At 57.8% G+C, this 24,912-nt stretch overlaps 2 protein-coding genes across 3 annotated transcripts in view; both read left to right on the forward strand.

Annotated features, from left to right (window-relative positions):
* SLC24A4 (solute carrier family 24 member 4) overlaps window positions 1-2,108 on the forward strand; it is a 133,782-nt gene extending 131,674 nt beyond the window's left edge. For both annotated transcript variants that reach the window (XM_028507328.2, XM_028507329.2), the window contains exon 17: window positions 685-2,108. In XM_028507328.2, coding sequence (XP_028363129.1) covers window positions 685-837 — 153 coding nt within the window. In that variant the 3' untranslated portion in view covers window positions 838-2,108. The remainder of the gene's footprint in view (window positions 1-684) is intronic.
* Window positions 2,109-18,374: 16,266 nt separating this feature from the next.
* RIN3 (Ras and Rab interactor 3) overlaps window positions 18,375-24,912 on the forward strand; it is a 106,669-nt gene continuing 100,131 nt past the window's right edge. Inside the window, exon 1 of the mRNA XM_028507998.2 lies at window positions 18,375-18,552. The gene's annotated coding sequence lies outside the window, so the exon portion shown is untranslated. The remainder of the gene's footprint in view (window positions 18,553-24,912) is intronic.

Genomic DNA, 24,912 nt, shown 5'->3' on the forward strand with positions numbered 1-24,912 from the left:
GTCCTTACAAACACCCGATGAGACACCGTTCCCGTTTTACGGGAGACACCAGGGCTGAGGGCTGGGCGACGTGCCCACGGTCACATGACCTACTTCCCTAGGGCCTGTGCCTGTCGCTCCGATGCTATGCATGCGGGGACTGTGAGCCAGCCTCCCAGGAAGACCCCATTCAGGGATCAGGGAGAAGGTAGTGGAGGGAGGTGTGGGAGGGGCTGGGAAGAATTTAGAATGAGGGCGAGCTCCAGCCCGTCTCTCCACACACGCACGCATGCATGCACGCGCAGGAAAAGGTGGTGCAAGCTGAGCTTTGCCAGACTGTGGGCCAGCAGGAGCCCTGGAAGTCTTGCTGCAGAGGGCTGAGGGCACTGGGTTCCGAGGCAAAGGGGGCACCCCGGGAAAGGCCCCAGCTGTCCCTAGAGGAGGGCTGGGCCGGGCCAGGGCGGCCCGTCCCCTGAGGGCAGCTGGTGTGTGTGTCCCCGGCCCCGCTCTGCCATCAGGCGAGTCAGAAGCCTGCCGGCCTCGTGCCCACCCAACCAAGGACGTGCCTGGCAGCGCCCCTCCGCTCTCGCCCCCCTGTTGGAGGGAGTTCTGGGGTTCGTGGCCTGTGTGTCATTTTCCAGGGAACAGGCCCCCGGTGCTCCCTTCCCTGCCCCCAGCCCGCCCCTCGCACTGTCTCCCCGCCAGGTGCTCGGCATCCACCTGAACAAGTGGAGGCTGGACCGCAAGCTAGGCGTCTATGTGCTGGTCCTCTACGCCGTGTTCCTGTGCTTCTCCATCATGATCGAGTTCAACGTCTTCACCTTCGTCAACTTGCCCATGTGCCAGGAGGACGACTAGAGCCGAGCCGCCGAGCCGCCGCCCTGCGGGGAGCCGTCCCGGTCACCCTGGCACCGGCGTCCTCCCCTCTCGCCCCTCCCACCGTGAGCCTCCTGCAGCGGCAGCCACTGCCCCTTCTTTCATACACTGGAAGGAAGAGCCATCCGGGTCTCTGGCCGTGGGCCAGGCTGCTGGGCATCCTCCTCCTCCTCCTCCTTGGAGTCCTGCCCGCCAAAAGGCAAGATTCGGGGGGCCACTATTTGAGCAGCTTTGCAGACCCCTGAGCTGCCAGTCCCAGGGATGTGGCGTGTGTCTCGGCTCTCTCGGACACTTTAGCCAGGAGGACTTTCACGTGCAGCTTGTCCTTCCGTGTCCTTTGCAGCAGCATCCTCAGAGGAAGGGGGTCCCTGGATGTGGGGTCTCCTGGCGTGAGTGCAGCACAGGGGTGCTGTCGCCTCTGGGCCTGAGGGGTGAGTGCCGCAGGCGGCTGTGCTGCGCAGACCTCTGACCTCTGCTGGGGTGCTCACAGTTTGGAAGGGGCAGGGCCTCCACCTGCTGGGGGTGTGGGGCCGTGGCATCCCCGCCCTTTTTCTGGCAAAACTGGAAGAATGGAAACAGTTCTTCAGCTTTTTTTACAGCAGAAGAGAGAAAACAAGAATATTCCTCTCATTTTTATTGATGCATTCAGAGAATGAGCAATGAAATATTACAAATAAAATGTCATATAGATCATCATACTTGAAAAAAGATCATTCCATCTAAAAGGACCCTGGGGGGACCCAAAAAGGTGACACTTAGGGACCACGGACCCTCCGTGTGTCGTGCTGCGTGGACACCGAGACGTTTGGTCTGGAAGTCGGGGAGGGGTCAGAGACCGGCGTCTCGATGGGTGCTGACTCAGAGATACAGCGGGGACCGCGGTTCACGGCCGTGCGCTGCAGACCCTCCGGGTGACGCAGCACCCTGCCCCTTGGGGTTTGTCATTTCTTTGCTAATGCGCTCCTCGCAAAACCATCCGGCTGAAAGGCCCAGTTGTTTATACGCCCAACAGACTTCGCAGCCTGCTGACCTGGCATGCGCTCGCCAGAGGTAACAATGGTCAGTGACGAGGAGGGAGACGTCCTGAACCCTGGTGAACTTGGAGTTTTTAGAGCTCAGTTTCTTGAACCTTAGCGTCTGCTACACAGGAAAGGCCAAGGATGGGAGGCTGATTCGGAAATAGAAAAATATTAAACAGTTTTCGACTGCTTCCTAGCTCGCAAATATATATTAAAAAGATGTACGGACACAAACCAGTTGCGGTTTCTGAACAGAAAGCACAATTCATTTTATATAGAGGTATTTTTTATTTTTGTAATGTTTCTATCGCAGAAGCCTGTCAGAGTCGATGCACTTTTTACCCTGAGCTGCTTTGCACAGAATTGCCCCTGGCGGTGTGAGGAAAGAAGGCTTTTAGCCATTCACCGAGAATCGGTCCCTGGTGAGGAGTTGAAATCCGACAGCTAACTCCCTCCTGAGACACACAGGGGTCGTGACCCGAGGTAGAGGTTGTGGGTGTGCTCTTTAAGGCCGCCTGAACCTCAGAGGGAGGCAGTGTGCGAGCCTGCGAGCTGTAAGTTAGCGAGAGCTCCATCCCGTCACCGGGCTCCTGTCCTGGGTTTCCGTCAGTGTTAGGAGCTACACCACGTGCACGTGGCTTCTCTTTGTGTTGCTCTGCCTGGACAGGGGGCTTGGTGGTCTTCCAACTGCGGACAAGGGTGATTTTCCTATGAAATTAGCTAAGCGGGAGGCCAGGGGGTCTGTAGGTCATCATCGGAAACCTAGGGTGCAAGGGGTTTCAGAGCGATGCTCTGTCCTCTTAGCACAGCTGGCCTGGTCCCCCTTTGCACCCTCCCACCCCCACCGCCGCCCCAACACCCCACCCGCCAGTAAGGAGAGGAGTGGGGTCTGAGCTTGAGAGGGGGACCTGTCGTGGCTCAGCCAGTCCAAGGGGTTGGCCATTCTCGGGCAGGGGGCGATGGGGATGGGTGTGTTTTTGCCTTTGTGGTTGGTTCTTATTTATTGAGTTCAGACTTCATCAGATATTTAACTGACTCCTGGGTGCCCCGGCTCATACCCTAATATCTAACGCATTCAGTGTCTTTACGTTTTTCCTGGTAAAGACCAAACAATATTTCTAGCTGGAAGGCACAGGCCATGTGGTCCCAGTTGGTGTCCCTGCTGGTGCCACTTGTCCGAACGCTTGTATAGTTTCAGAGAACACAGCCCGATCACCAGCCTCTTCCTCAGCAGAACCCTTCTGAGGTTAAAAAATGACGTTTTTCATATGTAGCACGCTCATGGTTAACTTGTTTTTGACTTTAATGTGCCAAGGTGACTTCCTTAAAGGATTTAGGCATTTACTGTACTTAGGAAACTATATATACACTGTAGGTGAAAAGTTCTTTTTTAAATATTTTCCATTACAAGTTTAAAAAAGTGCTTGATTAATTAGGACTTCGTTTTTAATAATGGTTTTATCGCTAGGAAAGGAATACTTTATTTTATCCCCAAAGCTAATTAGCACGGGGCAATTACACGGCGACAAAAATAGGCAATTATTACTAAAAATAATAATAAACTTAGCTCTTGTGGTTGGGGGCAGAACAGAAGAGTGAACTATTGTACTCAGACGGAAAATGTCTGCGGAAGCGGGAGCGGCGGTTCCCTTCCATTTCCGGTGGGGAGCTCCTCCTTGCCAGCCCAGCGCGGTCCGGCCGGAAGATGTGCGGGGTCTTGAGAGCCTGGCCCGGCAGGAAGGCTCTGGGTCGGCTGCAGTGACAGACACAGGGTCCAGGGCATGGGGGCGGGGCAGGCTCATCCCGCCCTTCCTGTGACCCGCTCCGGTCACCTGGCCCCTGCTTCCTGCCCCAACCCCGTGGGCACATGTTGCTGGGCTTGCCAGCATTGGCCTGCTCCTGAACCCCCCACCTGTTAGGGCTATTTCTTGCTCCTGCTGGGCGGTCCACTGCCTTTACAGACCTGAGCGGCTGACAAGGCCCTGACCCGCCCAGAGTCGGACCAGGTGGGGTGTGCACACCACTCTGGAGCAGTCCTGCAGACCCCAAATGGAGACCCGCCCCCCTCCTGGGCCGCCTCCCTTCCCTTAGGGGGAGGGTGTGGAAGCCTCACAGCAGCAGCACACACCCTGCTCTCGGGAACGCCGGAGTCACACACAGGCTGGGAGCTGAAGGGGCCTGCGCCCTTCTTTCCTCCCCAAGTTTCTCCTCCCCGGGGCTAGGGCCCCTCCCTGTCCTCAAGGTGGGGTGCACTGAGGGGAGATGGACTGGGAGAGGGAGAGGTCCTCCGCTTCACCCCCAGGTATGGAGTGGACCCCTGGGGTTAAGAGGCAGGGACAGGGTGGGGTCTGCAGGCAAGCAGCGGAGCCCCTCGGGACACTGGGCGGGCACCTTGGGCCGGGGCTGGCCTCTCCCCAGCCACCCCATGTCTCCTTCCCCGTTGCCCTGATCCTTCTTGGCTGGAGAAGACAGTGGGCTGTGCAGGTGGCAGCCTCCTGCAGATGCTCAGTGCGGGAATGCCCAAAGACCTTCCTGGTTAGAGGGGAAATCTGCACACGATGCAGACATTCCCAGGTCCCTGCAATGCCCTCGGACGTGACTTCCGTGGGAGCCCTCCTCCCCTCCAGGCAGTGAGCAGATGTGTCCAGGGAACCGGAGACGGGTCCACGTCTCATGTCTCAGCAGCTTCATTGCCACATCTTGCCGGTAGAAACTTCCAGAAGTTTCTGAAAAGGCTCTCTGGGCAGTTCTTGGGAGGCAGGAAGTCATCATCCCTCACCCCAACCCCAAAGCCCTGCCTCCCTGGCCCCTCCCTCCCTCTTTCCATGGATCACCGAGAGCGAGCCAGCGGCTGGGCACCCCACCAGGCGTGAGCACTCACCCCAGCTTTGCACTCTGCGCTGCGCTGAGCACGTGAGCCCCGCAAGGTTCCCTCGGGGGGGGGGGGGGGGGGGGCTCAAAGCACGGAGAAGGCACCCCTGCAGCAGTGGGTAAATCTCTCTCACGTCAGTCACGTGGGTGACGGCAGAACAGGAGGGTCTGTCCATGGGCCCAACCCAGAGGCCAAGGACACGGGTGGGACACAGGTTCTGTCACTCACTGGGGCGTGACCTTTTGCTGACCCAGCTTGGGTGGGGCCCCTTGGCTGTGCTGTAGAGAAAGCTCCCCATAGGGTGCCATCTGCAGGGGCACAGATTTTTAAAAGGCATTTGGGTAGTTGTGTTTGCTTCTTAAGAAGGACAACTACACTGGGGCCCTGGTTTTGCACTTTGCTTCCCGCCCAGTGGCCAAGAGAAGGCCCAGCCTGTGGCGGAAATGCCCAGCCTCCAGGGACCTGGTGTCTTTGTGAAATCAGGGCTATTTTTCGGCCACAACAGGGAAGCCAGGTGAGTGGTCTTAGAGCTTCGCCGTTTGTGGGGATTTCAAGAATTCTAGCTCTTCGTGACTAATGGCTCCCGGCTCTGTTCACCAGCAGGGTCCTGCACGCACACTGTGCGGCCGGGGCTGGCAAATCCTCTTTGCCAGTCTGGGAAAACGTCCACTCCTGGAACACCCTGGTCCACACCGGGAGGGGACAATGAGAGTTGAAAATGCCCGCCTCCCTACCTGGTGACAGGCCAGCCTCGGTGGTGTGGCTTTTCCATCCGTCCGACTGATGGGTGTGGGTTGGCTGCTCCTTGGTTAAAAGCCTGATGGCAAATGCAGGCACCATCCACACCTCTTCCCGCCGTTGCCAGAATCCAAATGGTTGCTTTTCATGCAACGTGTCGGTTGGGGCTTTTGCACAGTCCAGGCCAATGAAACCCTTCATCCTGGAGGATGTATGTACCCTCCCCCCACCACCACCACTGGACACAAGTTTCTGTGACACCGTCAAGAGAGAGTATGTGCAGCTTTGGCTTCTAGTTGCACGGTTTGTGCAGGGAGGGAGGGTCCCAGACAGCAGAGTCCTCTCCCTGCTCCCACACTGGGATTCCCAAGTGACAGGGACGAACACGCAGTCCCCTTCACCAGAGGGAGCGAGGCCTGCCCTCCCACTGAAAATGCCGGGGGTGTGAGCAAGGCCGCTCTGCGTTTCCAAATCAGATATCCCAGTGGCGGCTTTGGCCACGGGGGCAGCACCCCAGGCTTCCCCCTGCAGAGGTTCCCCTCTGAGCTGCAGACCACTTCCTGGAGCTTCCTCCACGTGGCTTGGACTAAGTGTATCTGGGGGCCCAGTGGCGAGAGCTGTGGCCGAGCCTCTGTGGCTGGCTCTTGGGGAGTTTCCCTGGGGAACTGCTGGTCGGGGCGGCCGGGTGTCCAGTTCCGAGCACACGCTCCCTGGCAGGGCGCCCTCTGTATGTGCCTCTCGTCCAGCAGATGCCAGCGGGAGTAGCAGCTGCTGGGTGTCTGAGCACAAAGAGAGCCTTGACTACCTAGAGAGGAAACGGGGCTGCCGGCCAGATGGGGCCGGGCCCAGGAGCAGAGGCGGGAGCTGCCAAAGAAAGGGCCGGGCGAAGAGGGGCCAGGCGCGTCCCAGACGCCCGAGAGACAGGCTGGGCACAGTCTCCGCAGTGCCACGCCACCTTCCTGTGGCCCTGCCACGGCCTGCCAAATAGCAGATAGAATCGGAGGGCGCTTGGGTCCAGGAAGGAGGAAGCCCTTTGGAAACAACCACGGGGAAGGACTCGGGGGACTGCTACACGTCACCTCTGTCCCCTGCAAGACACGTCTGGCGTGCCGGGCTGAATGCTGTCATCTTTCCTCACCCTCTGCAGCAGGCGGAGCGGGAGCCAGGCGCTGAAAAGCTGTAAATAATAAATACATTTATCCCGCTATTTATTTTTTCAATAACCGTGACCTCCTGCACTGTGAATGCTCTGTGATATGAGATTCCTGGTTTAATAAAAACGGTCATTAAATTTGAACGAGTCGATATTATTGGTTACTGAACACTGGCACGAGTTTATTTTTATTGTGAAGAAAATCCTTGAGTAAATAGGAACCACATCTTTGCCAGAAACCTAGCAGTCGGTATTGTAGTGCGATATGTTGAAATCTGTACGCCGTCAATAAAATAAAGGAGCCCAAATTAGCTTTCCCTACGTAGAGCTTCCATCCGCGTTTTCATAAACACGCATTTGCATTTTCTGAAAGAATCCTATCCACTGGAATAACGGCCATTTGAAACCGTTTATACTTGCATAGGAGCAAAAAATAAACTTCAGAAGGATGAGGGTTGGAGCTTTTTAATGATAATGACTGGTAGTGAATAAAACTAAGCTGACACCTCATAACTGAGCTAGTACAAGTCCCCCCAGAATGACCTGACCCCGTCCTCCCGCATCAGAAGGGCCAACTTCGTGGGACCCCCTGCGGGCACCCGCCCCACACTCAGAAGGGCCCCTGGCCCAGTTGCCACCATCCTGAAATTCTTCACGATTCTTTGAAAAGGGGGCCCCGCCTTTTCATTTTGGATCTGAACCCTGATACGTAGCAGGTCCTGCTCGTCGGGGATAAGGTTGTGCCATCAGCTCTTGGGCCATGGGAAACAGAGATCGGGGGAGAGGTTCTGGTTGATGCCTTTACCTGACAAGTTTCCTGGACACCAGCTGCTTTGGGTGGCTTCCCGGACTTTCACATGCACTCCAGTCACCTGGGCGTTTTATTATAAAAACAGAATCTGGGTCAGCATGAAGGGGATGGGGCCAAAGATGCTACATTTGTAGCAAGTTGCTGGGAGATGCTAAGGCTCCCGGTTCGCTCTGAACAGTGAGCAGCTCAGGCCTGGTGCTCGGAGTGTGGCCTGGGCCCCTGCACGGGCTCCCAACCTGACCGACCTCCAGCGAGGCGAGAGCAGAACAGAGAATGTAAACACGGAAGGCAATGGGATGAGTTATGCCTGAACATTTTCATTGTGTTTTTCCAGTCATTTTTATTACACGTATAAAATACCAGTCCACAATGAACTAGAATTTTTAAAATAGTTGTAAAACATCTTTCCCACAGGTTCTACTTTAGATGAGAAGTTGTCCTTTTGATGAGAGTTCGTTTAAAAACAAACAAAAAAACCCCACACCTTTCATTTAACTCTTTCCTATTTAAGGTCAGTCCGCACTGTGTGAAGGACTTGGCCGTGGTCATTTCAGCCCAGCAAGTCTTGTGGGTCCTGCAGCCACGTGCTCTTGGCTCTGAGCATCTCCATCGACGTGGCGCTCCTGGGTGACCAAGCCAGCAAAACACAGGATGGGTATCGTCCCCATTTCACAGATGGGGAAAGCGAGGCACAGGGAGGGCGCATGCATGTGCAGGGTCTCTTGGGTACTCACTGTGAGAGCCAACCTTAGAAACCAGATCTCCTCCCATTTCCTGGGGCTGCCCAGAGCAGACAAAGTAGCAGGTATGGGGCACCCTGCACCAGGGCCAGGTTCACGGGCATGCAACTTAGGCAGTCACAGAGCCCCTGCTTAGAGGGTCCCACACTTAGAAGGGTCTCGTGCTTGGCTTAATGCTCTGCGGAAGTTGTCTTGACATTTGCATCCTCTTTGAGCGAGGGTTGCACCTTTTCATTTCGCTGGGTCCCCCCACTCATCAGCCAGCCCTGCCCTAGGCCAAGATCCCTATGAGGACCACCTTCTGCAGGCTCAGCATCTGAGGCTTCTGTGGGCAAGACCCCAGGGAGGTAGGGGGACCTCACCTTCCTTTCTGGTCCTCAACATCACCTTGTCCAAGGCAGCATTAATTAATGGCTGCTGAATTGAACCCAGAATTCCCAAAACGCACCCCTAGGCACCCCTGCCAGGGGTGATAGGCCCACTGAGCTGGGCATCTATTCTGCTTTTATAAAAACCAACCGAGAAAAAAGTCAATGAAGGGAAGCTGACTTTTGTCACCAGCCTTCTATTCAGCAGACACTATTACTCACCTTTTCTACAACATACACAAGTAGCCACGAGGTAGGAATCTTCCACCCAACTTCCAGAAGAGGAAACTTGGGCCCAGAGAGGCTGAGCAGCTTGCCTGAGGTCACACAGCGGGCCACAGTGGGGAACGGTGCTTGGGGTTCAGAGGCAGCCAGAGTGCCCCTCCTCCCGGGGCCCAGCCACCCTCGCAGCCGCTTTTTGAGGGAATGAGCCCGTATTTGGGACTGATCTTATCTCAGGTCCCAGGAGCCTCCTGCTGAGTGCACACACCTGCTGCGGCTGCTCGCCGAGGCGACCCCAGAAGCGCAGGCTGGACTGTGGCTGAGACAACCACTGTGCAATCAGATTTCCTGTCACACCGATGACCCGCTCGCCCGGTCTTTCTCACAGGAAAGGTTTGAGGACACCACACTTGACTTTCAGGGGAAGTATATGTCCCCAAAAGGAAGTGAGACCGAATAAATCGTGGCCTCACCCCCAAGTGGCTACAGAACGTCTTCTCTGCTGGGCCCACTATACAAAGAAGGGTGAGACACGGTCCTTGTCCCCCAGGCCGAAGACAAAGGAAGAAGATCAGCAAATACACTAGTTCTCCACCGTGGGCACTTAACGCTTTCTTAGGCAGTAATGAAAGGTAAGTAGGGGCCTACCTCTGGGCCTGTACTTGCAGTCAGTCCCCCCAGGAGGCTCTTTCCTTATTCTTACCTGTTAAAATCCTAAACCTCCAAAGAACAGTGGCTTAAACCTGGTGGGATCTCATTCCTCTCCCCAGGAGGATGCTCAGTCAAGGGTGGTGTGGTGCTCCAGGGTGCAGGTAGCCCCGTCTCTTTATTGCTCTGCCTTCCTCAGCATATAACATTCAGCCTCGTAGCACAAAAAGGCTGCCTACTTTCATCTTGACTGCAGCCTCATGAGAGATCTGCAGTCAGACCCAACCAGTTTAAGCTGCTCCCAAATTTCTGACCCAGGGAAACTGTATGAGAGAGAGAGGCAGAAAATAAAAGCTTATTGTTGTTTAAAGGTATTAAATTCAGGGGTAATGCATTATGCATCGATGGATAATTCACACATCATGTATACAGGTTTCAGCCCATTGGCCCATTTATTCAGCTGTCCCGAGCCCCCAGCATGGACACACACGATGGATCGACATGGTGAATGGTTGCCTACCTGAGCACGCGTGGTTCCCAGGGGATGGGGCCAAGTCCTGTGGAATCTATCCTTGCCTGTGGAGCCCTTTCCCCACCTCCACGCACAGTAGGGTCACAGTGCCTGGTGCATAGTAGGAACTCCACTTCTCAGAGAACAGCTTCAACCTCCTGGCTTGCCTTCTGATAGATGAGCCAATTCAGCGATGATGAGCTGCTAATGCTCAGTTATCTGGCCTCTTGTCAAAAATGTGGGTTTGCTTCCCAGAGGTCACTGTGTCAAAGTCTCTTTCCATTCCCTCACTCCAAGTGCTGCCAACAGGAAGGACGTGACAACCAGGCAAGCGAGTCTTTCCTGGGCCGGCTGCCTGCCCCCTGCCTGCCGCTGGCGTGGAGGGCTGAGTCCCGCCCCACCCATCAAGGGCCACCCCCTCCCTCCGGCCTCCCCGGTCATCCCTCATTGGGGGGGATTCTATATATATTCACATATATATACATGTCCATGAAACCGCCACCTCAATCAAGATAATGAAAGTATCCATCAACCGGGAATGTTTCCTCACCTGTAGCCTCATGTTTCAGGGACTTTTGTACAGTTGTGGTGGGCACTGGGGGTTGTCTGCCTAACCTCCCTTCTCTTCTTCCTTCCCAACAGAACCTTGGGTTTGATCGGGTTTCAACCTCTTCCCAGCACGATCAGGAAAGGCCACCTCCAAGCCTGGGGCCACACGTGGATTCTCATCAACCTAAGCCAATTGGGACGTGGCCTTCTCCTGGGGCGGGGCCAGGCATGTGACCTAAGTAGGCCAATCACACTGCACGGACTCCTTCCTCTTCCATGCTCAGGAGAGAGGCTTCTGCCCTTTCTTCCAGGATGGACCCAGGGAACATGATTCTAATTACCACTGGAAACCATCTTGGAACCACTGAAGAACTCTCCTGAGGATGAAGTCCGTGTTGAGGAGGTCACAGCAGAGAGAGGGACCCACCTGAGTGACCGAGGGCATGGAGTCCCTGATTGCCTTGCCCCTGGGGCCTGGCCAGCACGCAGCTCTGGAGGTGGCTCCCAAGGACTCCGGCCTCTGGGTTTTCACACCTTTGTTTAACCCCTTCCCCTTGAGGGTAGGCAGGATCTGTGACTTGTTTCTGATCGAATAGGGCAGAGGTGACGGGGTGGCATGCCTGTGATTAGATTATATCAGGCTGGGACTTTGTGGCCTGCTCAGCTCGAGCCCTCTGATGGAGCAGCAGCCCTTGCGGAGGTTCCCGCGTGGCCAGATACTGGTGAGAAACTCCAGCCAACAGCCAGCAAGGAACTGAGGCCCCTCAAGAGACCAAAAGCAACCACCGTGTGCGTTTGGAAGCAGAACCTTCCCAGCTGTTCTCAGATACAACCCCAGCCCTGGCCGACAACTTGACTGCCGTTCCTGAGAGACCCTGAATCAGAGGGCACCATCAAAATGTGCCAACACCCCCAACTGCCCGAGGCTGCGAGATAAGATAATAAATGTGCTGTTTGAAGATGCTACCTTTCGGGGTAATTTGTTACACAGCCATAGCTACCTGAAGCACTGGGTTTTGAGTTATGCAAGACAATCCGGTGCTCTGCACTCAGTCCACTCGAAGTGAGGGTTTTCCATCACTGAAACCCAAGGGCGTCCTCCTACGGCGTGTCTCATCCCACCATGACCTCCCAGGGTCTCGAGGGCATCCTAACTTAGTAAACTATGGATTCGGGACATTCTTGGCCTTCACTTTAGCTCATCTTCTGACAGCACAAAGCTGGGACAGTTCTCACTGCGGAACAGCACTCAGAAATGGAAAAGCCTTTCGTTTTGGTTCCAAGTTATTTTTATTTCGCCTGTAGGTGCTTGTTAAGCGCCTGTTGTTCGAGAAGCCCTGGGCTGGATATCGGTGGGGGAAGAGAGAGAGAAAATTAAAAGGAGGGTGCATTCCCTGCTCCCAAGGGGCCTGCGCTCGTGCTAGGGATAAGTGAAGCATAAGAACCTGGCAGGGTCTCCTCGGGTGTAACAAGCACAGGCTAAGAGGGCACATCAGCTGGGAGCAGGCTGGCTTCGGGGGCGGAACTCGGGGTCAGATGAGCAGATGCAGCTGGTCGCCTGGGCAGGGAAGAGGTTCCCCGAGAAGGGTCTCGGATGCCACAGGGATGGGTGGGGCTGGTCGAGGGGAAGTGGGACATCAGACAGGAAACTGACTGATAATCCAGGCTGGCGGGGCGGGGGAATGTCTTCTCGGTTCATGAACACTCTCTCCCTCTCTGAGACCGCCTTCCCCTCGCGGTGAAGATGGTACCTCCAGAGAGTTAGGAATTGGACCGCGGGATGCTGGTCAGTCTCCATAAGGCTGTGACTGAGACAGGCCACTCTGGGCGTTGGGGGCGGACTAGAGAGAAGAAAGATAGGGACTTGCAGAGAAAGGACGATGGGGCAGAATCCCAGAGGGTGGCGCCAAAGACAGCCTGTGTGGTCCCCAGGGGAGACTCAGGGCCCGTTGGTTGCGTCACGTCCCTTCCAGAGCCTGGGGAAACTCTCAGTGGCCCCGGGCTCCATGGGGCACACCGACGCCTGTGTCAGAGCCACCTTCCTGCCACAGGGAGTCTCAACAGGTACAGGTGAGGTGGCCCCAGTCGGACCCCGAGCCAGCCCTGCAGGGTGACCAGGACCCCAGAAACACTTCCTCCATCCGTGCAGCGTTTTAGAAATCTGAAACTGCCCTGCAAAAATCCAAACTTCCAGGTTTTTTGTTTGTTTGTTTTTTACTTATTTTTTTATTTTCTTTTTTAATTGTAAGGCCCTGTATCTCCAGGCCCTCATTCCGGCTGGGCAGGCGCCGGCCAGAGCTGAGAGAGGGGGGCTCTCTCCAGAGCCGGGCACCCCGGCCCCTGCCAGCTGAGGCAGACATTGGGTCCGGGCTGACCCCCCCGGGACACCGATTGACTTTGCAGTAGTAAAACTGCACCCATCCCCTCTTTTTACAGCAACAGGGAGAAGTCCTTAAAAGGTGCAGGGGCTTGCTGGGGGTCAGAGAAGAAGGAACAAGTCACAGAAAGACCTGTTTTCTGTGCCGACTGCTATAAAAGCAGAAGGGCCCCCGCAGCCACCATCTCCCTCCGTTTCATGATGTCATCAGCAGGAATCAGGCAGGGCCTGCCTCTCAGTTCCCTGTTCCCCGTGGCGTTGGCAGGGGTCACGGCGTGCTGCTTAGCTGGCGGGTGGGTCTGTCTGGAGGAGCCAGACGGCTCCCCTCGGTGGCCTTTCCCAAGGGTCCCCACCAGAGGCCGAGTAGGATTTGAACCCGATTTGTCTGATTCCACAGCCTCGCCCTCCTCCACTCCCCCAGCCCTCCGAGTCCACGTACAAGATTGGACTCTGTGTCTGGGCCTGGTACCCGCCCCACTCCTCATCCTCATCCCCGGGGTGAGGAAGGTGACGGACGAGAGGTGGGGCTGCCGGCAGCCCCCTGTACTTCCCTATCTACTATCTACGCTTCGGTTCGATACGCCTCAGATTGTCCTCATCAGACGTGCCGCTGGTTTCCCGTGAGATCCGACTGATACTCGGACGGGCCTCCCTCGGGCGAAGCACAGACAATAGCTAACGCTCGCCGAGCCTCGCTATGAGCCAGGCTCTCTCCGGATCTCCTTCCTGCATGAGCTGGTGCAGCACTCCCAGCAGCCCTGCGAGGGAGGCCTGGCACGCACCCATCTTGCAGATGCAACTGAGGCCCAGAGAGGTGACGTGGCTAGCCCAAGGAGCCACCAGCTCCAAGTGGAAGAGCTGGGATTTGAACCCTGGCAGCCTGAGTCGAGCCCCTGCTCTCAGTGACTATTCTAGGTAGTAGGGAAATTTCTGTGCAACATACACGCTCTGTTTTCTCAAAGGCCCCTGTCCAACTCCGAGCAAGACTACAATGGGAGGCTCTTCTCTTCATTCATCGTCCCCAGAAATTCCGGCGAGACTGGGAGTTGACTTCCTAAAAGCGACCTTCCCCTGCAAATCCCTACACGCCTCTTCAGGAGCCTCTTTGCCCTCACCCGTGTGGAGGGAGGAGGGGGCTGAGGAATGTGGGGGGGGGGAGACCCACCCCTGACAACCCGGAGACGTGAACCAGCCTTGCATGTATTGAGGCAACAAGTTGAAGGGTTCACCTCCTCCCTCCTACAATCCTGCCACAGTCGGGCGTCCTCTGGCCCCACCAAGGACTGGAGGATGGAGGGAGGGGCTGCCATCACGGGGCCTGGAGCCTTCGGGTGAACACTCATGGAAACCCGACTGAGACTGTGTTTGAGTTTTTTTTAATATTTTATTTTTAGAGAGAGGGGAAAGGAGGGAGAAAGAGAGGGAGAGAAACGTCAATGCCCCGACTGGGAATCGAACCATTGACCCTTTGGTTCACAGACCCATGCTCAATCCACTGAATTACACCAGCCAGGGCTTGAGTTTTCTAACAAAGAAAAGAAAAAGGACTGTTGGGTCTGGTAGCTGAGATGTCTAAGGGTGCAACTGGCTTGAAGCCTATCAGAACCTCGGCCTCTCAGGATGTCACCAGGGCACAGTCTCTCTCAGCCTTGCTTTCCTCCATCTTGGCTTTTTCTGGAGCTCCATAGTACTACTGGGTGGCCCAGGGGGCAGTTGGGCCACCCAAAGTTCATACTGTCCCAGCCCACGGCCAGCTTGGAGTAGGGGCAAGACTGGGGCATTCCTGGGCAGTGCCAACAAAAAGTCCAGGGAGGGATCTTATTGGACCAGCTTGGCTCACATGCTCACCCGTGTGCCCAGTAAGTGTGGGGCTCTCATTGGCCAGACGAGAATCATGTGTTTCTTCTAAAACGGGGGTAGGGCGTTATCTTCTCCCCCTGAACCCAACGGGGAGGGGTGGCCCTTCAAAGGGAAACCAGGTACCCCAGTGCTGCAAACAAAAAAAGAGATGAGGATGGGGGACGGGGGGAAGGCCCAAAGAGCTGCCAATGTACACTTCCCCACAGGGGTCTTGGGACCCACGCCCCTGGACAGAAGTGGGGGTATGAGGACTTGGGAGTAAAAAGGGGACCCGGGAAGGGGGCGGAGGGTGAGCTTGGCAGAGACCACAGCTAAACGGGGCTGCTCAGATTTGTGGAATCTTGGTAACCTCCTCCTGGGTCAGTCACTATTATGGGGGAGGGAGAAACTTGACTCTCCTGGGGTTCTTCGGGCAGGTTTAATAATTCAATGTGCATGAGGCAGATGAACGGGGGGGGGGAGCAAATTTAATTACATATGTAGGCATGGGAACCCCACATAAAGGAGAGAGTCAGACACCTGCCTAAATGAGCGCTTCAAAGACAGGGAAGGAGAATGAGGCTTGCATGACCTTCCGAGCTAAGGCTCGCCTTGAGGCAGCAGAGTGGAAGGTCACGGCAGGGTGATAAGAAGAGCAGACGGCCAATAATTAGACCTTTGCCTTGCCCTGCAGAGAGGTCAGAAAGTTGTGTCTGGTGATCTCTTATCCGGGGCAAGGTCTCTGCTTTAAATTCTTCTGGGTAGTTGCGGGGGCGGGGCGGGGTGAGGCAGAAGTTTCTCATAAGCCTACAGGTCTCTGTCGCCTTTACCTCGAAGTAATCTGGGGTGACTCATTCTGAACCCCTCCATTAGGAGCAAAACAAGGTTAGGGGTGGGGCTTCGTTCACCCGGCGACCTCACTCAGGAACCCCATCTTCCCAGAGCAGGTAAGCAGTGGGCCTGTGCGGTCCTCCGGGGGGCAGGGAGAGAGAGCCTTGGGGCTGGGCCCACGGGGCCCAGGCTTTGTGGGCCTTGTGCTCAGGGTCTCAGCAGTGGCCCAGGCAGCTAAAGAAAACCCCTATGGAAAAGCGGGGTCCCTCACAGCTCACATCAGCTGGGGAGGGCCTGAAGGGGCTGTTCTGGGGACTATGTTTGGAGAGGTCTTGTCCCTGGGGCCTGGGGAGGCCGGGAGTGGCACAGGGGCCTGTGTTAGCAACAGCAAAGGACTCAGAACGGTGGGGAGCAGGTGCCTTCTTGCCACCCCACTTGGACTTGTCACTCTGGCAGACCAGCAGGCCGAGGCACTGAGTGGCTTGTCTGAGGCCAAGCAGCCAGAAGGCCCTGGGGTTAAATTTGAACCCCAGTTTGTTGTCGAAGCCTGTGTTTTCAAACAGGGAGCCACAGTCCCCTCCAGGGACCTGTGGGAAAGACGGTTCCCGCCCAGGAAGAAGACAGGGAAGGAGGAGGGGAAGGTCAAGGGGCCACGGTGATGAACTAATGGGGGATCTACGGGAATCTGAGCAGAGGAGGAAGTGGGGTGGCTGGGCCCGTCAGGGTGGCCTCCTGGAGGCGGTATCTGTTTAAGTAGTAGTTTGAGGTATAATTCACATACCATGCAATCCGCCCACCGAAAGGGTACATTCAGTGTCTTCAGGATAGCCGCGGAGTTGCGCAACCATCGCCACAATCAATGTGAGAACGCTTTCTCCGCCCCCCAAAGAAACCCTGTGACCGTGAGCCCCCATTCCCCGCGCTCCCCTCTCCTCCCAGCCTCCGGCGACCACCAGTGGGCTGTCTGGAAGGACTTGCCTATTCTGAACTTTTTTTTTTAAGATTTTATTTATTTATTTTTAGAGAGGGAAGGGAGGGAGATAGAGAGAGACAGAGAGAAACATCAATGTGCGGTTGCTGGGGGCCGTGGCCTGCAACCCAGGCATGTGCCCTGGCTGGGAATCGAACCTGCGACACTTTGGTTCGCAGCCCGCGCTCAATCCACTGAGCTACGCCAGCCAGGGCGTATTCTGAGCGTTCGTAGGAACAGCACCCTACAGCGTGTGGTACGCTGTGACTGGCCTCCTCCTCTCAGCAGGAGGTTTTCCAGGTTCATCCAAGCTGTAGCACAAGTCTGTGTGTCACCCCTGTTTACGGCCTCATAATAGTCCACGGTGCGGGTGCACCACCTTTGTTTGTGAGTTCGTGAACTGATGGACGTGTGGCTGTTGTGAATAATATTGCTATGGACACTCAAGACAAATTCTGGGGCGGACGCATATTTTCATTTCTTTTGGGTAGACACCTAGGAGCGGAATTGGGGGGTCATCCGTTTTGCCTTTTGAAGACCTGCCAGGCTGTTCCCAACGTGGCTGCACTGTTTTACGTTCCTCCTAGGGAGCCGCACTGCGGCTGCATGACCACCTCCTGCCAGGCTGCGTTGGGGGGATGCTGGGAAGGGGGGGGGCACGTGAGCAGGGAGCAGCAGGGCAGAGGCGTGAGGGCCTCCGAGGCTTTTCCCAGAGCCGTGGGCTTCAGCCTTGTCTGCACCTCCACCCCTGTGTGGTCTCGGCCGAGTCATCTCCTCTCTTTAAGTCTCAGCTCCCCCATGTATGCAACGAAGGTGGGGACCAGTGGGTCTCAACTAGGGCGGTTTTGACCCCTAGGGACACTTCAAACGCCGGGAGAAATTTTGAGTTATTACGAGGGGACGGTAACGCTCCTCGTGTCCGGCGGGCAGAGCCGAGAATGCTGCTGAAGGCGCTACAAGGCACAGGACAGCTCCGACAGCAAGGCCCCGTCTGGCCCCAAAGGCCAACAGTGACAAGGCTGAGAAACCCTGCGTTAGACTGAGGTGACTTCGTAGTGTCCAGTACTGAGCGGTCACTGTGAAATGCTCCGAGGGCAGCCCCTGTTCAGGAGACATTTCCGAGGGACCAGGCACCTAGAATGGTGGCCTCTCGTCTCACGGGAGTTGCTGGCTGGCTTTCTCCCTCTGCTCCCATCCAGGTGCGGTAACCGCACAGACGAGTTAGGTTCCTGGCTTGGCCGGTATTCAGGCTGTCTTGTAAGGTAGTGAGTTCATCGTCAGTGGAGGCATCCAAGAGGAGGCGGCGTGGCCACCTGTCAGAAATGAGGGGGGAGGAGCTCTGTTTCTGATCTGGGGCTGCCCGCGGGCGACTTGGGGGGCTCCTGAGGGCGGGAGGCAAGGCCGTGGCTCCCTGTCGCGCGCGAGTGCCCTGCGCAGAGCTCTTGGCCTCCCCACCTGCGGGTTCGAAACTCCAGCGAGCAAGAGCAGGGAGCTCCTTCCTTGCCTCGCGACTCCTCGCCAAGTTGGGGACGTTCCCCTGAGTTTCCCTCCAGCTCTCCGGCAGCCGCCGGGGACCGCGGCCGTGGCCGCAGCCCCAGCCCGGGCCGCCGAGGCAGCGCTGGCGGTTGGGCGCCCGCGCCGGGCACCTCCGCCCGGCACCGCCCGCCGCCAGGCCCGGCCCCGGGGGCGCGGCCGCCGGGTTTCCGTGTGCCGCAACAGGGCTCCGGGCCGCGAGCCGCCGCCGAAAGGCTTTTGAAAAAAAAAAAAAAAAGCAAACCTTGACCACCAGGGCCAGCCTCTTCCTGAAAGCCCCGAACGCTCCGATACAGGAAGTGGAAGGGAGCGGGCGCCCCAGAGCGCAGCGGCTCCCCACTCGCGCGCGGCGGCGCCCGCCGGGCCCTTCCCGAGGGCCAGCGCTCGCCGCATGCGGGCGCCCGGGCCACCGCGGCCCGCGCCGCGCCGCGCCTGAGCCCCTCCGTTCACCGTCTGCGAGCGGCCGGCGGCATGATCCGACGGGCCGGGGCGCCCCGCGCGAGAGGACCCCGCGGGGTAAGTCCGAGGCCGGAGCCCCCTCCTCCCCCGGTGCTCCCGGCTCCCGCTCCTCCGCCGCCCCGTCCCGCCCTCCCCACCCCAGATTGCCGCCCCGGATGGTGCTCCGAGCTCCCGGAGGAGCCGCGGCCGCGGGACCTCGGCGTGTCGCGCTGAGACCGAACCCCTGGCGACCGCCGAGGCCCGGTTTCTGCACGGAAGGGGGCGTCTCTCTGACTCTGCGGGACTCGCGGAGACTTGGCTAAACTTCCGAGCCCAGACGTGGCTCCCTGGAAAACCAGCCGGCGCCTCCGGCAGCTTGGCGCGCGGGGGCAAGAAGGGCATCCCTACCTGTCAGGACCGGGGTGGAGGGGCTGTGTGGACGTGGCCCATCCCCGGCCTCCTGTCCCGCCTGAACTTTGGATGCAATGCAAACCTGGGCGGCCCCGGCCCTGCCGGCTTCCCGCACCCACCGCTGCGCCTGCCTCCCCGGGCGTCCACAGTCGCTGGCGCCCAGCAGGACGTGGGGTGGAGGGCCCGGGTCCCCGTAACTTTGGGCGCCCGCGGCCCAACAACAACCAGCCCACTTAGACCGAGGACCCACCGGAAACCCCTGCTCCTCCGCTCCCCTGGCGGGTCCGGGGACGTTGACCTTCGGACCGGCCTTTGCCAAGCCTGGTTCTTGGGGAGGGACCAGGGCGCCCGTGGGCTGAGTGAGCGCAGGCTGAGCGGCGTCTCCGTGGAGTAGGCTCAGATTGGAGTGCGTGAAGCCGAACCCGCTTGGGAACCGGGTCTCTCGTGTCTAGTTTCACCACCTCACAACCTCAGGCTTGGGAACAGGGTTCTGGGCGCGCTCCGCGGCAAAGGTTCCCTGGCCTCACTCGGCCCAGCGAGTGTGGGGGAAAAGCTTCATGGGGCTCCAGTTCGCAGGCAGATTCTTGGGGAAAACTCTTAGAACCTTTATGGGTGCCAACGTTGATGGGCAACTCTAGGAGCGCCATTCCTGGCGTTTTGGTTTTCAAGTGCTGGGCCCTCTGTGAAGGACACTCAACCGCTGCCCGGCCTGGCTGGGTGGCCTCAGCTCCCCGGCCCCTCCGTGGTAGGCCGTGTGAAACAGGAGGCTTGGGTGGATCATGATCAGTGCCAAATTGGGGGGCGGGGCACCTGGAGGGCACTGGCCCCCACTGTGGTGGGTGGGGCAGCTTGGAGGGGCCGTAAATTAATACATCCAGCTCTGACTGCCTCCCTCCTTGTCCCACCACCCCCTCACCCCACCACCACCACCACCACCAATGGCCTCCCCAGGTGCAAAATTCGGCCTGCATACTTTCCCTTGGAAGTGACTTCTGGAAAGACGAGCGCCACCCAGTGGGAGGAACCGGGAGTCCTTGGGGAAGGGGTCCCCCAGGGCAAGGATCCGACACACCCAAGACTGCTGGGTGGAGCTAACGAGAAGGCGTTTCCTCGGGAGGAAAGGAAGATGCGGGGCCAGAGTCCTGACCTCTCCCACTTCCCATTTCCCCCCCAGGGATGACTTAGCTTGGCTCACTTCCTCTTTGTTCATTACCGGCCCAGTCCTTTAACCTCTCTGTGCCTCAGTTTACTGACCTATACAATGAGGACGGGTAGCAGTAAGTATCCTCTACAGTGGTTTTGAGGATTAAATGAGATGATGCACAGGAAGAGTTTGGCGCCTTGGCCTTCGGGTAAACTCTTCATAGTTATTGTTATTCCTACTCTTACCATTTGTTGAACGGAACCCCTCTGTTTAACCTTGAACAAGGGACCGGGCCTTCACCTCAGCTGTAAGTTGGGGCTGATAATAACACCTACTCTTAGGAGGGTTATGAGGATCGGACGAGCTCAGGGCTAATACACCAGCTCAGGTGTTCTTAGCTCAGTGCCTGGCACATCCTAAGTATGAGCTGAATATTGGTTTGTTGCTGAAAATGTTTTGTTTAAGGACCTTTTGGGTTGGAAGGGTCCCTAGATCGTATCTCAGTTAACCTGGCGCCAGGTACAGGAATCCCTTTGACGACATTCCCGAAAGGTCCTTGCTTACCTCCAGTGATGGAGAGCTTGCCAGGGCCACGGCAGCCCTCCGACAGGCAGGTGACCTAGGAAAGGAATCCCTGAATTTGAGTTGCATTTTACCTCCTTCTGACTTCTACCCTTTGAAACCCTGTTCTCTCCTCCAGAGCCCACCCTTCTTGACTCTCAAGTAGCAGAAAGCGGTTGTGAGGTGCCCCCAAAACGAGGAGCAATTGTCTGTGACCCCCTCACCCCCACACCACCCCAACACCTGGCCGGGTCCCCAGTCCTCAGCTGAGCTCGGCTTCCACCCGGCTTCCCCAAACCCCCTCGTCCTCAGCGGTGGGAAATGGTGTTCAGACTGCTAGGGGAAGGCTTCCCACCCTCCCGCCCCGGGGACTAGGATGGTGTCCTCTGGGGGTTGGCCCCCGGATTAGGAGTGTGGGCATCTAGGCTACCTGAGGACAAGGAAAATGCAGACGGGCTGCCCCGTACCTGGGGCGCAGCCTCTTTTTCCCCCTCCGGTCAGGGTTCTGCTGACTCTTGTGAGGTTCATTCAACAACTAGCGGCTGCATCAGGTGGGGGCGGGGATCCACATGTAACCAGGACCCTGGCCCCTTGCAGCTGACCTTGGTGGGGGACCCGGAGGGGCCGTTCCGCAGCAAGTGGGCACGAAGTCCGCTCCAAGGAGGTGGCATTTATCGGAGGCCTGAAGGAAGTGGGGAGAGTGAGGCAAGACCCGGGGGCAAGGGGGCTGGCCTGTTGGGGACTGTGAGGTCAGGGGCTGGAGTGGAATGTGGGAGACGATGACAGAGGAAGGCCGGTCCGGTGGGGGAGGACCAAGGGCCACTTTGGGGAGGGGGGGCGTTGCACAGAGGGGCGAGCTGATTGGGTTTGGGGCCGTGCGGAGGACAGACTGCAGACACAGGGAGGCCCCTGCGACGGTGTGGCGGCCAGGACTCAGGGCGGTGGCGGGGACGGGGAGCAAGTGGGGAGGCGAGAGGCCAGAATGCAGGACGTGTGAATTTTGTGCAGGGGTCGCTGAGCACGTGTGCTCGGAGCCCACCCTTTCACAGGTTTGGAAAATCAAGGGCCCACTTCAGAGTTCACTTGCAGAAGAATTCCCCTCTTGGAAAAAAACGTGACCGTCACAGACCCAATCCAGTCCCCTGATGTAATGGACAAGGAAATGGAGACCCCAAAAGAGGAAGTGCCTTTCTCAAGGACTTGGGAGCCCCAGGTGGAGCGGCCCTAGGACCCTGGGCTCTCGAGCCTGGGGTCTGCAAGGGGCTGCCTGAGCAAGCGGCCGTCTGTGCCTGTCTGCCATGATGTGAGGGTCCTGCTGACCCCTTGAGGGGCCCCTCAATAACTACAGCTGCTAAGACAAGGGCCCTTCTAGGGTGGGGCCCACCCGGGGACCAGGGATGAATTCAGAGACCTAGCTCCCGCTCTGCCCACGGACCTGGGCCTCTTTGCTTTCCAATGCTTGCAGGGGGGCCTGGCTGGCACGCAGCTGGAGGACCCGCCCGCTTCCAGGCCCTAAGAGAAGCTCTGGCCTGCGGGATGCCCAGCTCAGATCTGTGCTTCCGGGCCCCGAGAACCCCTGGGAAGCATGTGGGGGTGCAGAGGGGTGGGGGCATGAGGTCTGTTTGGGCCTTGAGGGTCTCAGCACTTTTGTCCTGAGACCCTCCTCCCCACCTCCCCACTTCCCCACCACCGGAAAGGCCTTGTGTGGGCCTGGGGCCCTGTTTAGTGATCGTTTCTGAGGCAGCAAGTGTTACAGCTTAAAATGCTACAGGGACACCTGCATTTTAATCTAGGAGATCAGGATATTGGAACCAGAAACCAACCAGGAATGGGTGTGACATTTGCAGGAGACCCCCCCCCCCCCCCGCCGCCCTGGCCCCCAGGCCCCCTCACTTCCCTCTCAGGCCTCCCAGTAGCTCCATTTACAGACAGGGGTCTGAGCTGTCCCGGTGTGACCCCTCCCAGCCACCGGCCCAGAGCGCGGGAAGGAAGGACAGATCTCGTGACAACCACACACTCAGTCCTGCTCTCCGCCTGCAGGTCCCAGTGTCACAGTCACCCGTGAGCAAGTCCTCCTGTCGGCCCATGTCATCCACACAGTGACAACTGGGCAGAAGAACGGGGAGGCAGTGGCAGGGGGAGGGCGGGCTTGGAGGACAGGCGTCCTGAGCAAAGGCTCGGAGGTGGGGCCATGTGGAGTGGTACCCAGGTGGCAGGGGCGGAGGCAGACGGGAGAGTTCGGGGGAGGCTCGTTTTGGCCTAAGAGAGGTTGATGGAAAGGGGCAGGAGTAGGAGGGGGCACCCACAGAGGCCTGGGTCGCTCCAGGGACTTGGGGCACCTCTGTGTGCAGAAAGAACCCCAATGTGGGGGATGACCTGGAGTGGGCCCAGACTTTCTGCCGCCCCCTTCCCCCTCCTGCCCCCCATTAGGGAGTCACCTTCAGAAGGGAGTGAGGGGCCAGGAGTCACCTCGTTCTAGGCGAGTCGGCTTAGGGGCAGTCAGAGCCGCTCTGAGGGCCAGCTCTAGGACTTTCCACCCATACAACTGTTACCCTGAACCTGCTGGGGTGACCCAGGGGTGTCCAAGCATTGGGTCTTTTCCTTCAGATTGGGGCTAAAGACGAAAATCACAGCCTTAGCGACTTATCTAGACTGCTGATGTCCCTTCCGTTCCGCCCGCCATGACCCTGTGGTGTCGTGGGTTTTGCTGAGAGAGACAGATGGCAGCTACTCAGGGGCAGGTGAGGAAGGAAGCGTGCCCCCCCCATGGCTCCCCAGTTACCCTGAGGTGCCACAGTCTCCCATTTGAAAGACCCCTCGAGGGCTCCCTGTCCTTCGCACCCCACCCCAGCCCTGCATGAACCCAGCGCACAGCTCCATCTCTCTGTCCTCCCTGATGTGCAAAACTGCCCGAGCCTCGCGCCTTGGCCCATGGTGCTGCCTCCTCCTCTGTGAAGCCTTCCATCCATCAGTTCACAGAGATTTCTCCATGGTGAATACTCAGAAAACTTTCTGTTTACCGAGCAGCTTTAGAAATACTAAATGATGTCCTTCTACTTAGATTTTAAATTTCCAGATAAAAGGGACCCAGTCTTTTAGTTCCGTATCTTTCTGTCCTGCAGACAGTTGGCGCTCAGTAAAGGCTGGAGGAGGATGATATACTGAATGACATTTTAAAAACTGCCTCTTAGCCTTCCCTTTTGGGTCCTAACGCCGCTGGACTTTCGGAGTGATTTGCAGGGCAGCCCGGGCCTCAGGGTGAGGCCAGGAGGGGGCGGCCCAGGGCTGGGGGGTGAGGGGCCCAACCCCCTTCTGCAGCGGGTGGTGATCCCCCTGAGACCACCACACCCCTCCCCCAGTCAGAACAAGGAGGGGATTGAATGGAGACCCCACTCCCCTCTCTCTGGGAGAGAGGCTGGGAAAGGCGGAGCCCGCTCACGGATAGATCCCGCACCACCAGACAGAAGGATGCAGTTAGCGGGGTGCATAGGTTCTGGGGGGACCCTGGCTGGGTCGGCGGGTCCCAGGTGCAGGCCTGTGGTCCACTGAGCACACCGGAAAACAAGGCCGCTGTGTGTGGTGTGTGTGTGTGTGTGTGTGTGCGTGCGCAGTGTGCACATCCGCCAAGGTCGCCAGACTATCTTTTCTAGGGCAGGACTGTTCTTCACTCTGAGATTAGGCCTTCTGCCGCGTTAGGCCTCCTTTCTCGTATGAAACGACTGGCCGAGGTGACGGCGGCTGTCAGTTTTTCACGCTGTTTTAGCAAAATGAAAGGTTGCTGGAGGGACGTCCAAGACACGCTGCTCTGGCCGCCGCCGTGGGTGTAAGCGTGTTGTGTCCGCTCCGCTGCCACACCCTGTCCCTGGCGCCTGCTGGCGGCGAGAGAGTCGGCCCGATGGGGCTGTCTGGTGCTGACCTCAAGATGTTCGGGGACTTACACGCTGTAGGACATTGCGGGGGGGGGGGGGGGGGCCGGAGGGTATCTGCAGGGTCCCCTCGGGTGATTTGCGATTGGACCCTGGGGAGCAAGTCCCTTCCTCTCTGGGGCTCAGTGTCCCTGTTCAGATGGACTCGGCAATGTCTCAGGACTTGGCCTGACCGCAGCGAGTCCCGGAGTCACCGGCCAGCAGGCCGGTCCCCCAGGGCAGCAGGAGTTCACGAGCTTGGGGCGCCATGTGGAGATGAGTCTGCCTTCTCCCCTCGGCCTGCGGAACCGTCTAGAACACACAGGCACACCTCATAAGCGACAAAGACCCAGAAAGCAGACGTCTGCCACCTCCCCCTGGCCGGTGCCTGGAAGGAAATGGGTTTTTTTTTTCTTT

The sequence above is a fragment of the Phyllostomus discolor genome, chromosome 1 (assembly GCF_004126475.2).
Source record: "Phyllostomus discolor isolate MPI-MPIP mPhyDis1 chromosome 1, mPhyDis1.pri.v3, whole genome shotgun sequence".
NCBI lineage: Eukaryota > Metazoa > Chordata > Mammalia > Chiroptera > Phyllostomidae > Phyllostomus > Phyllostomus discolor.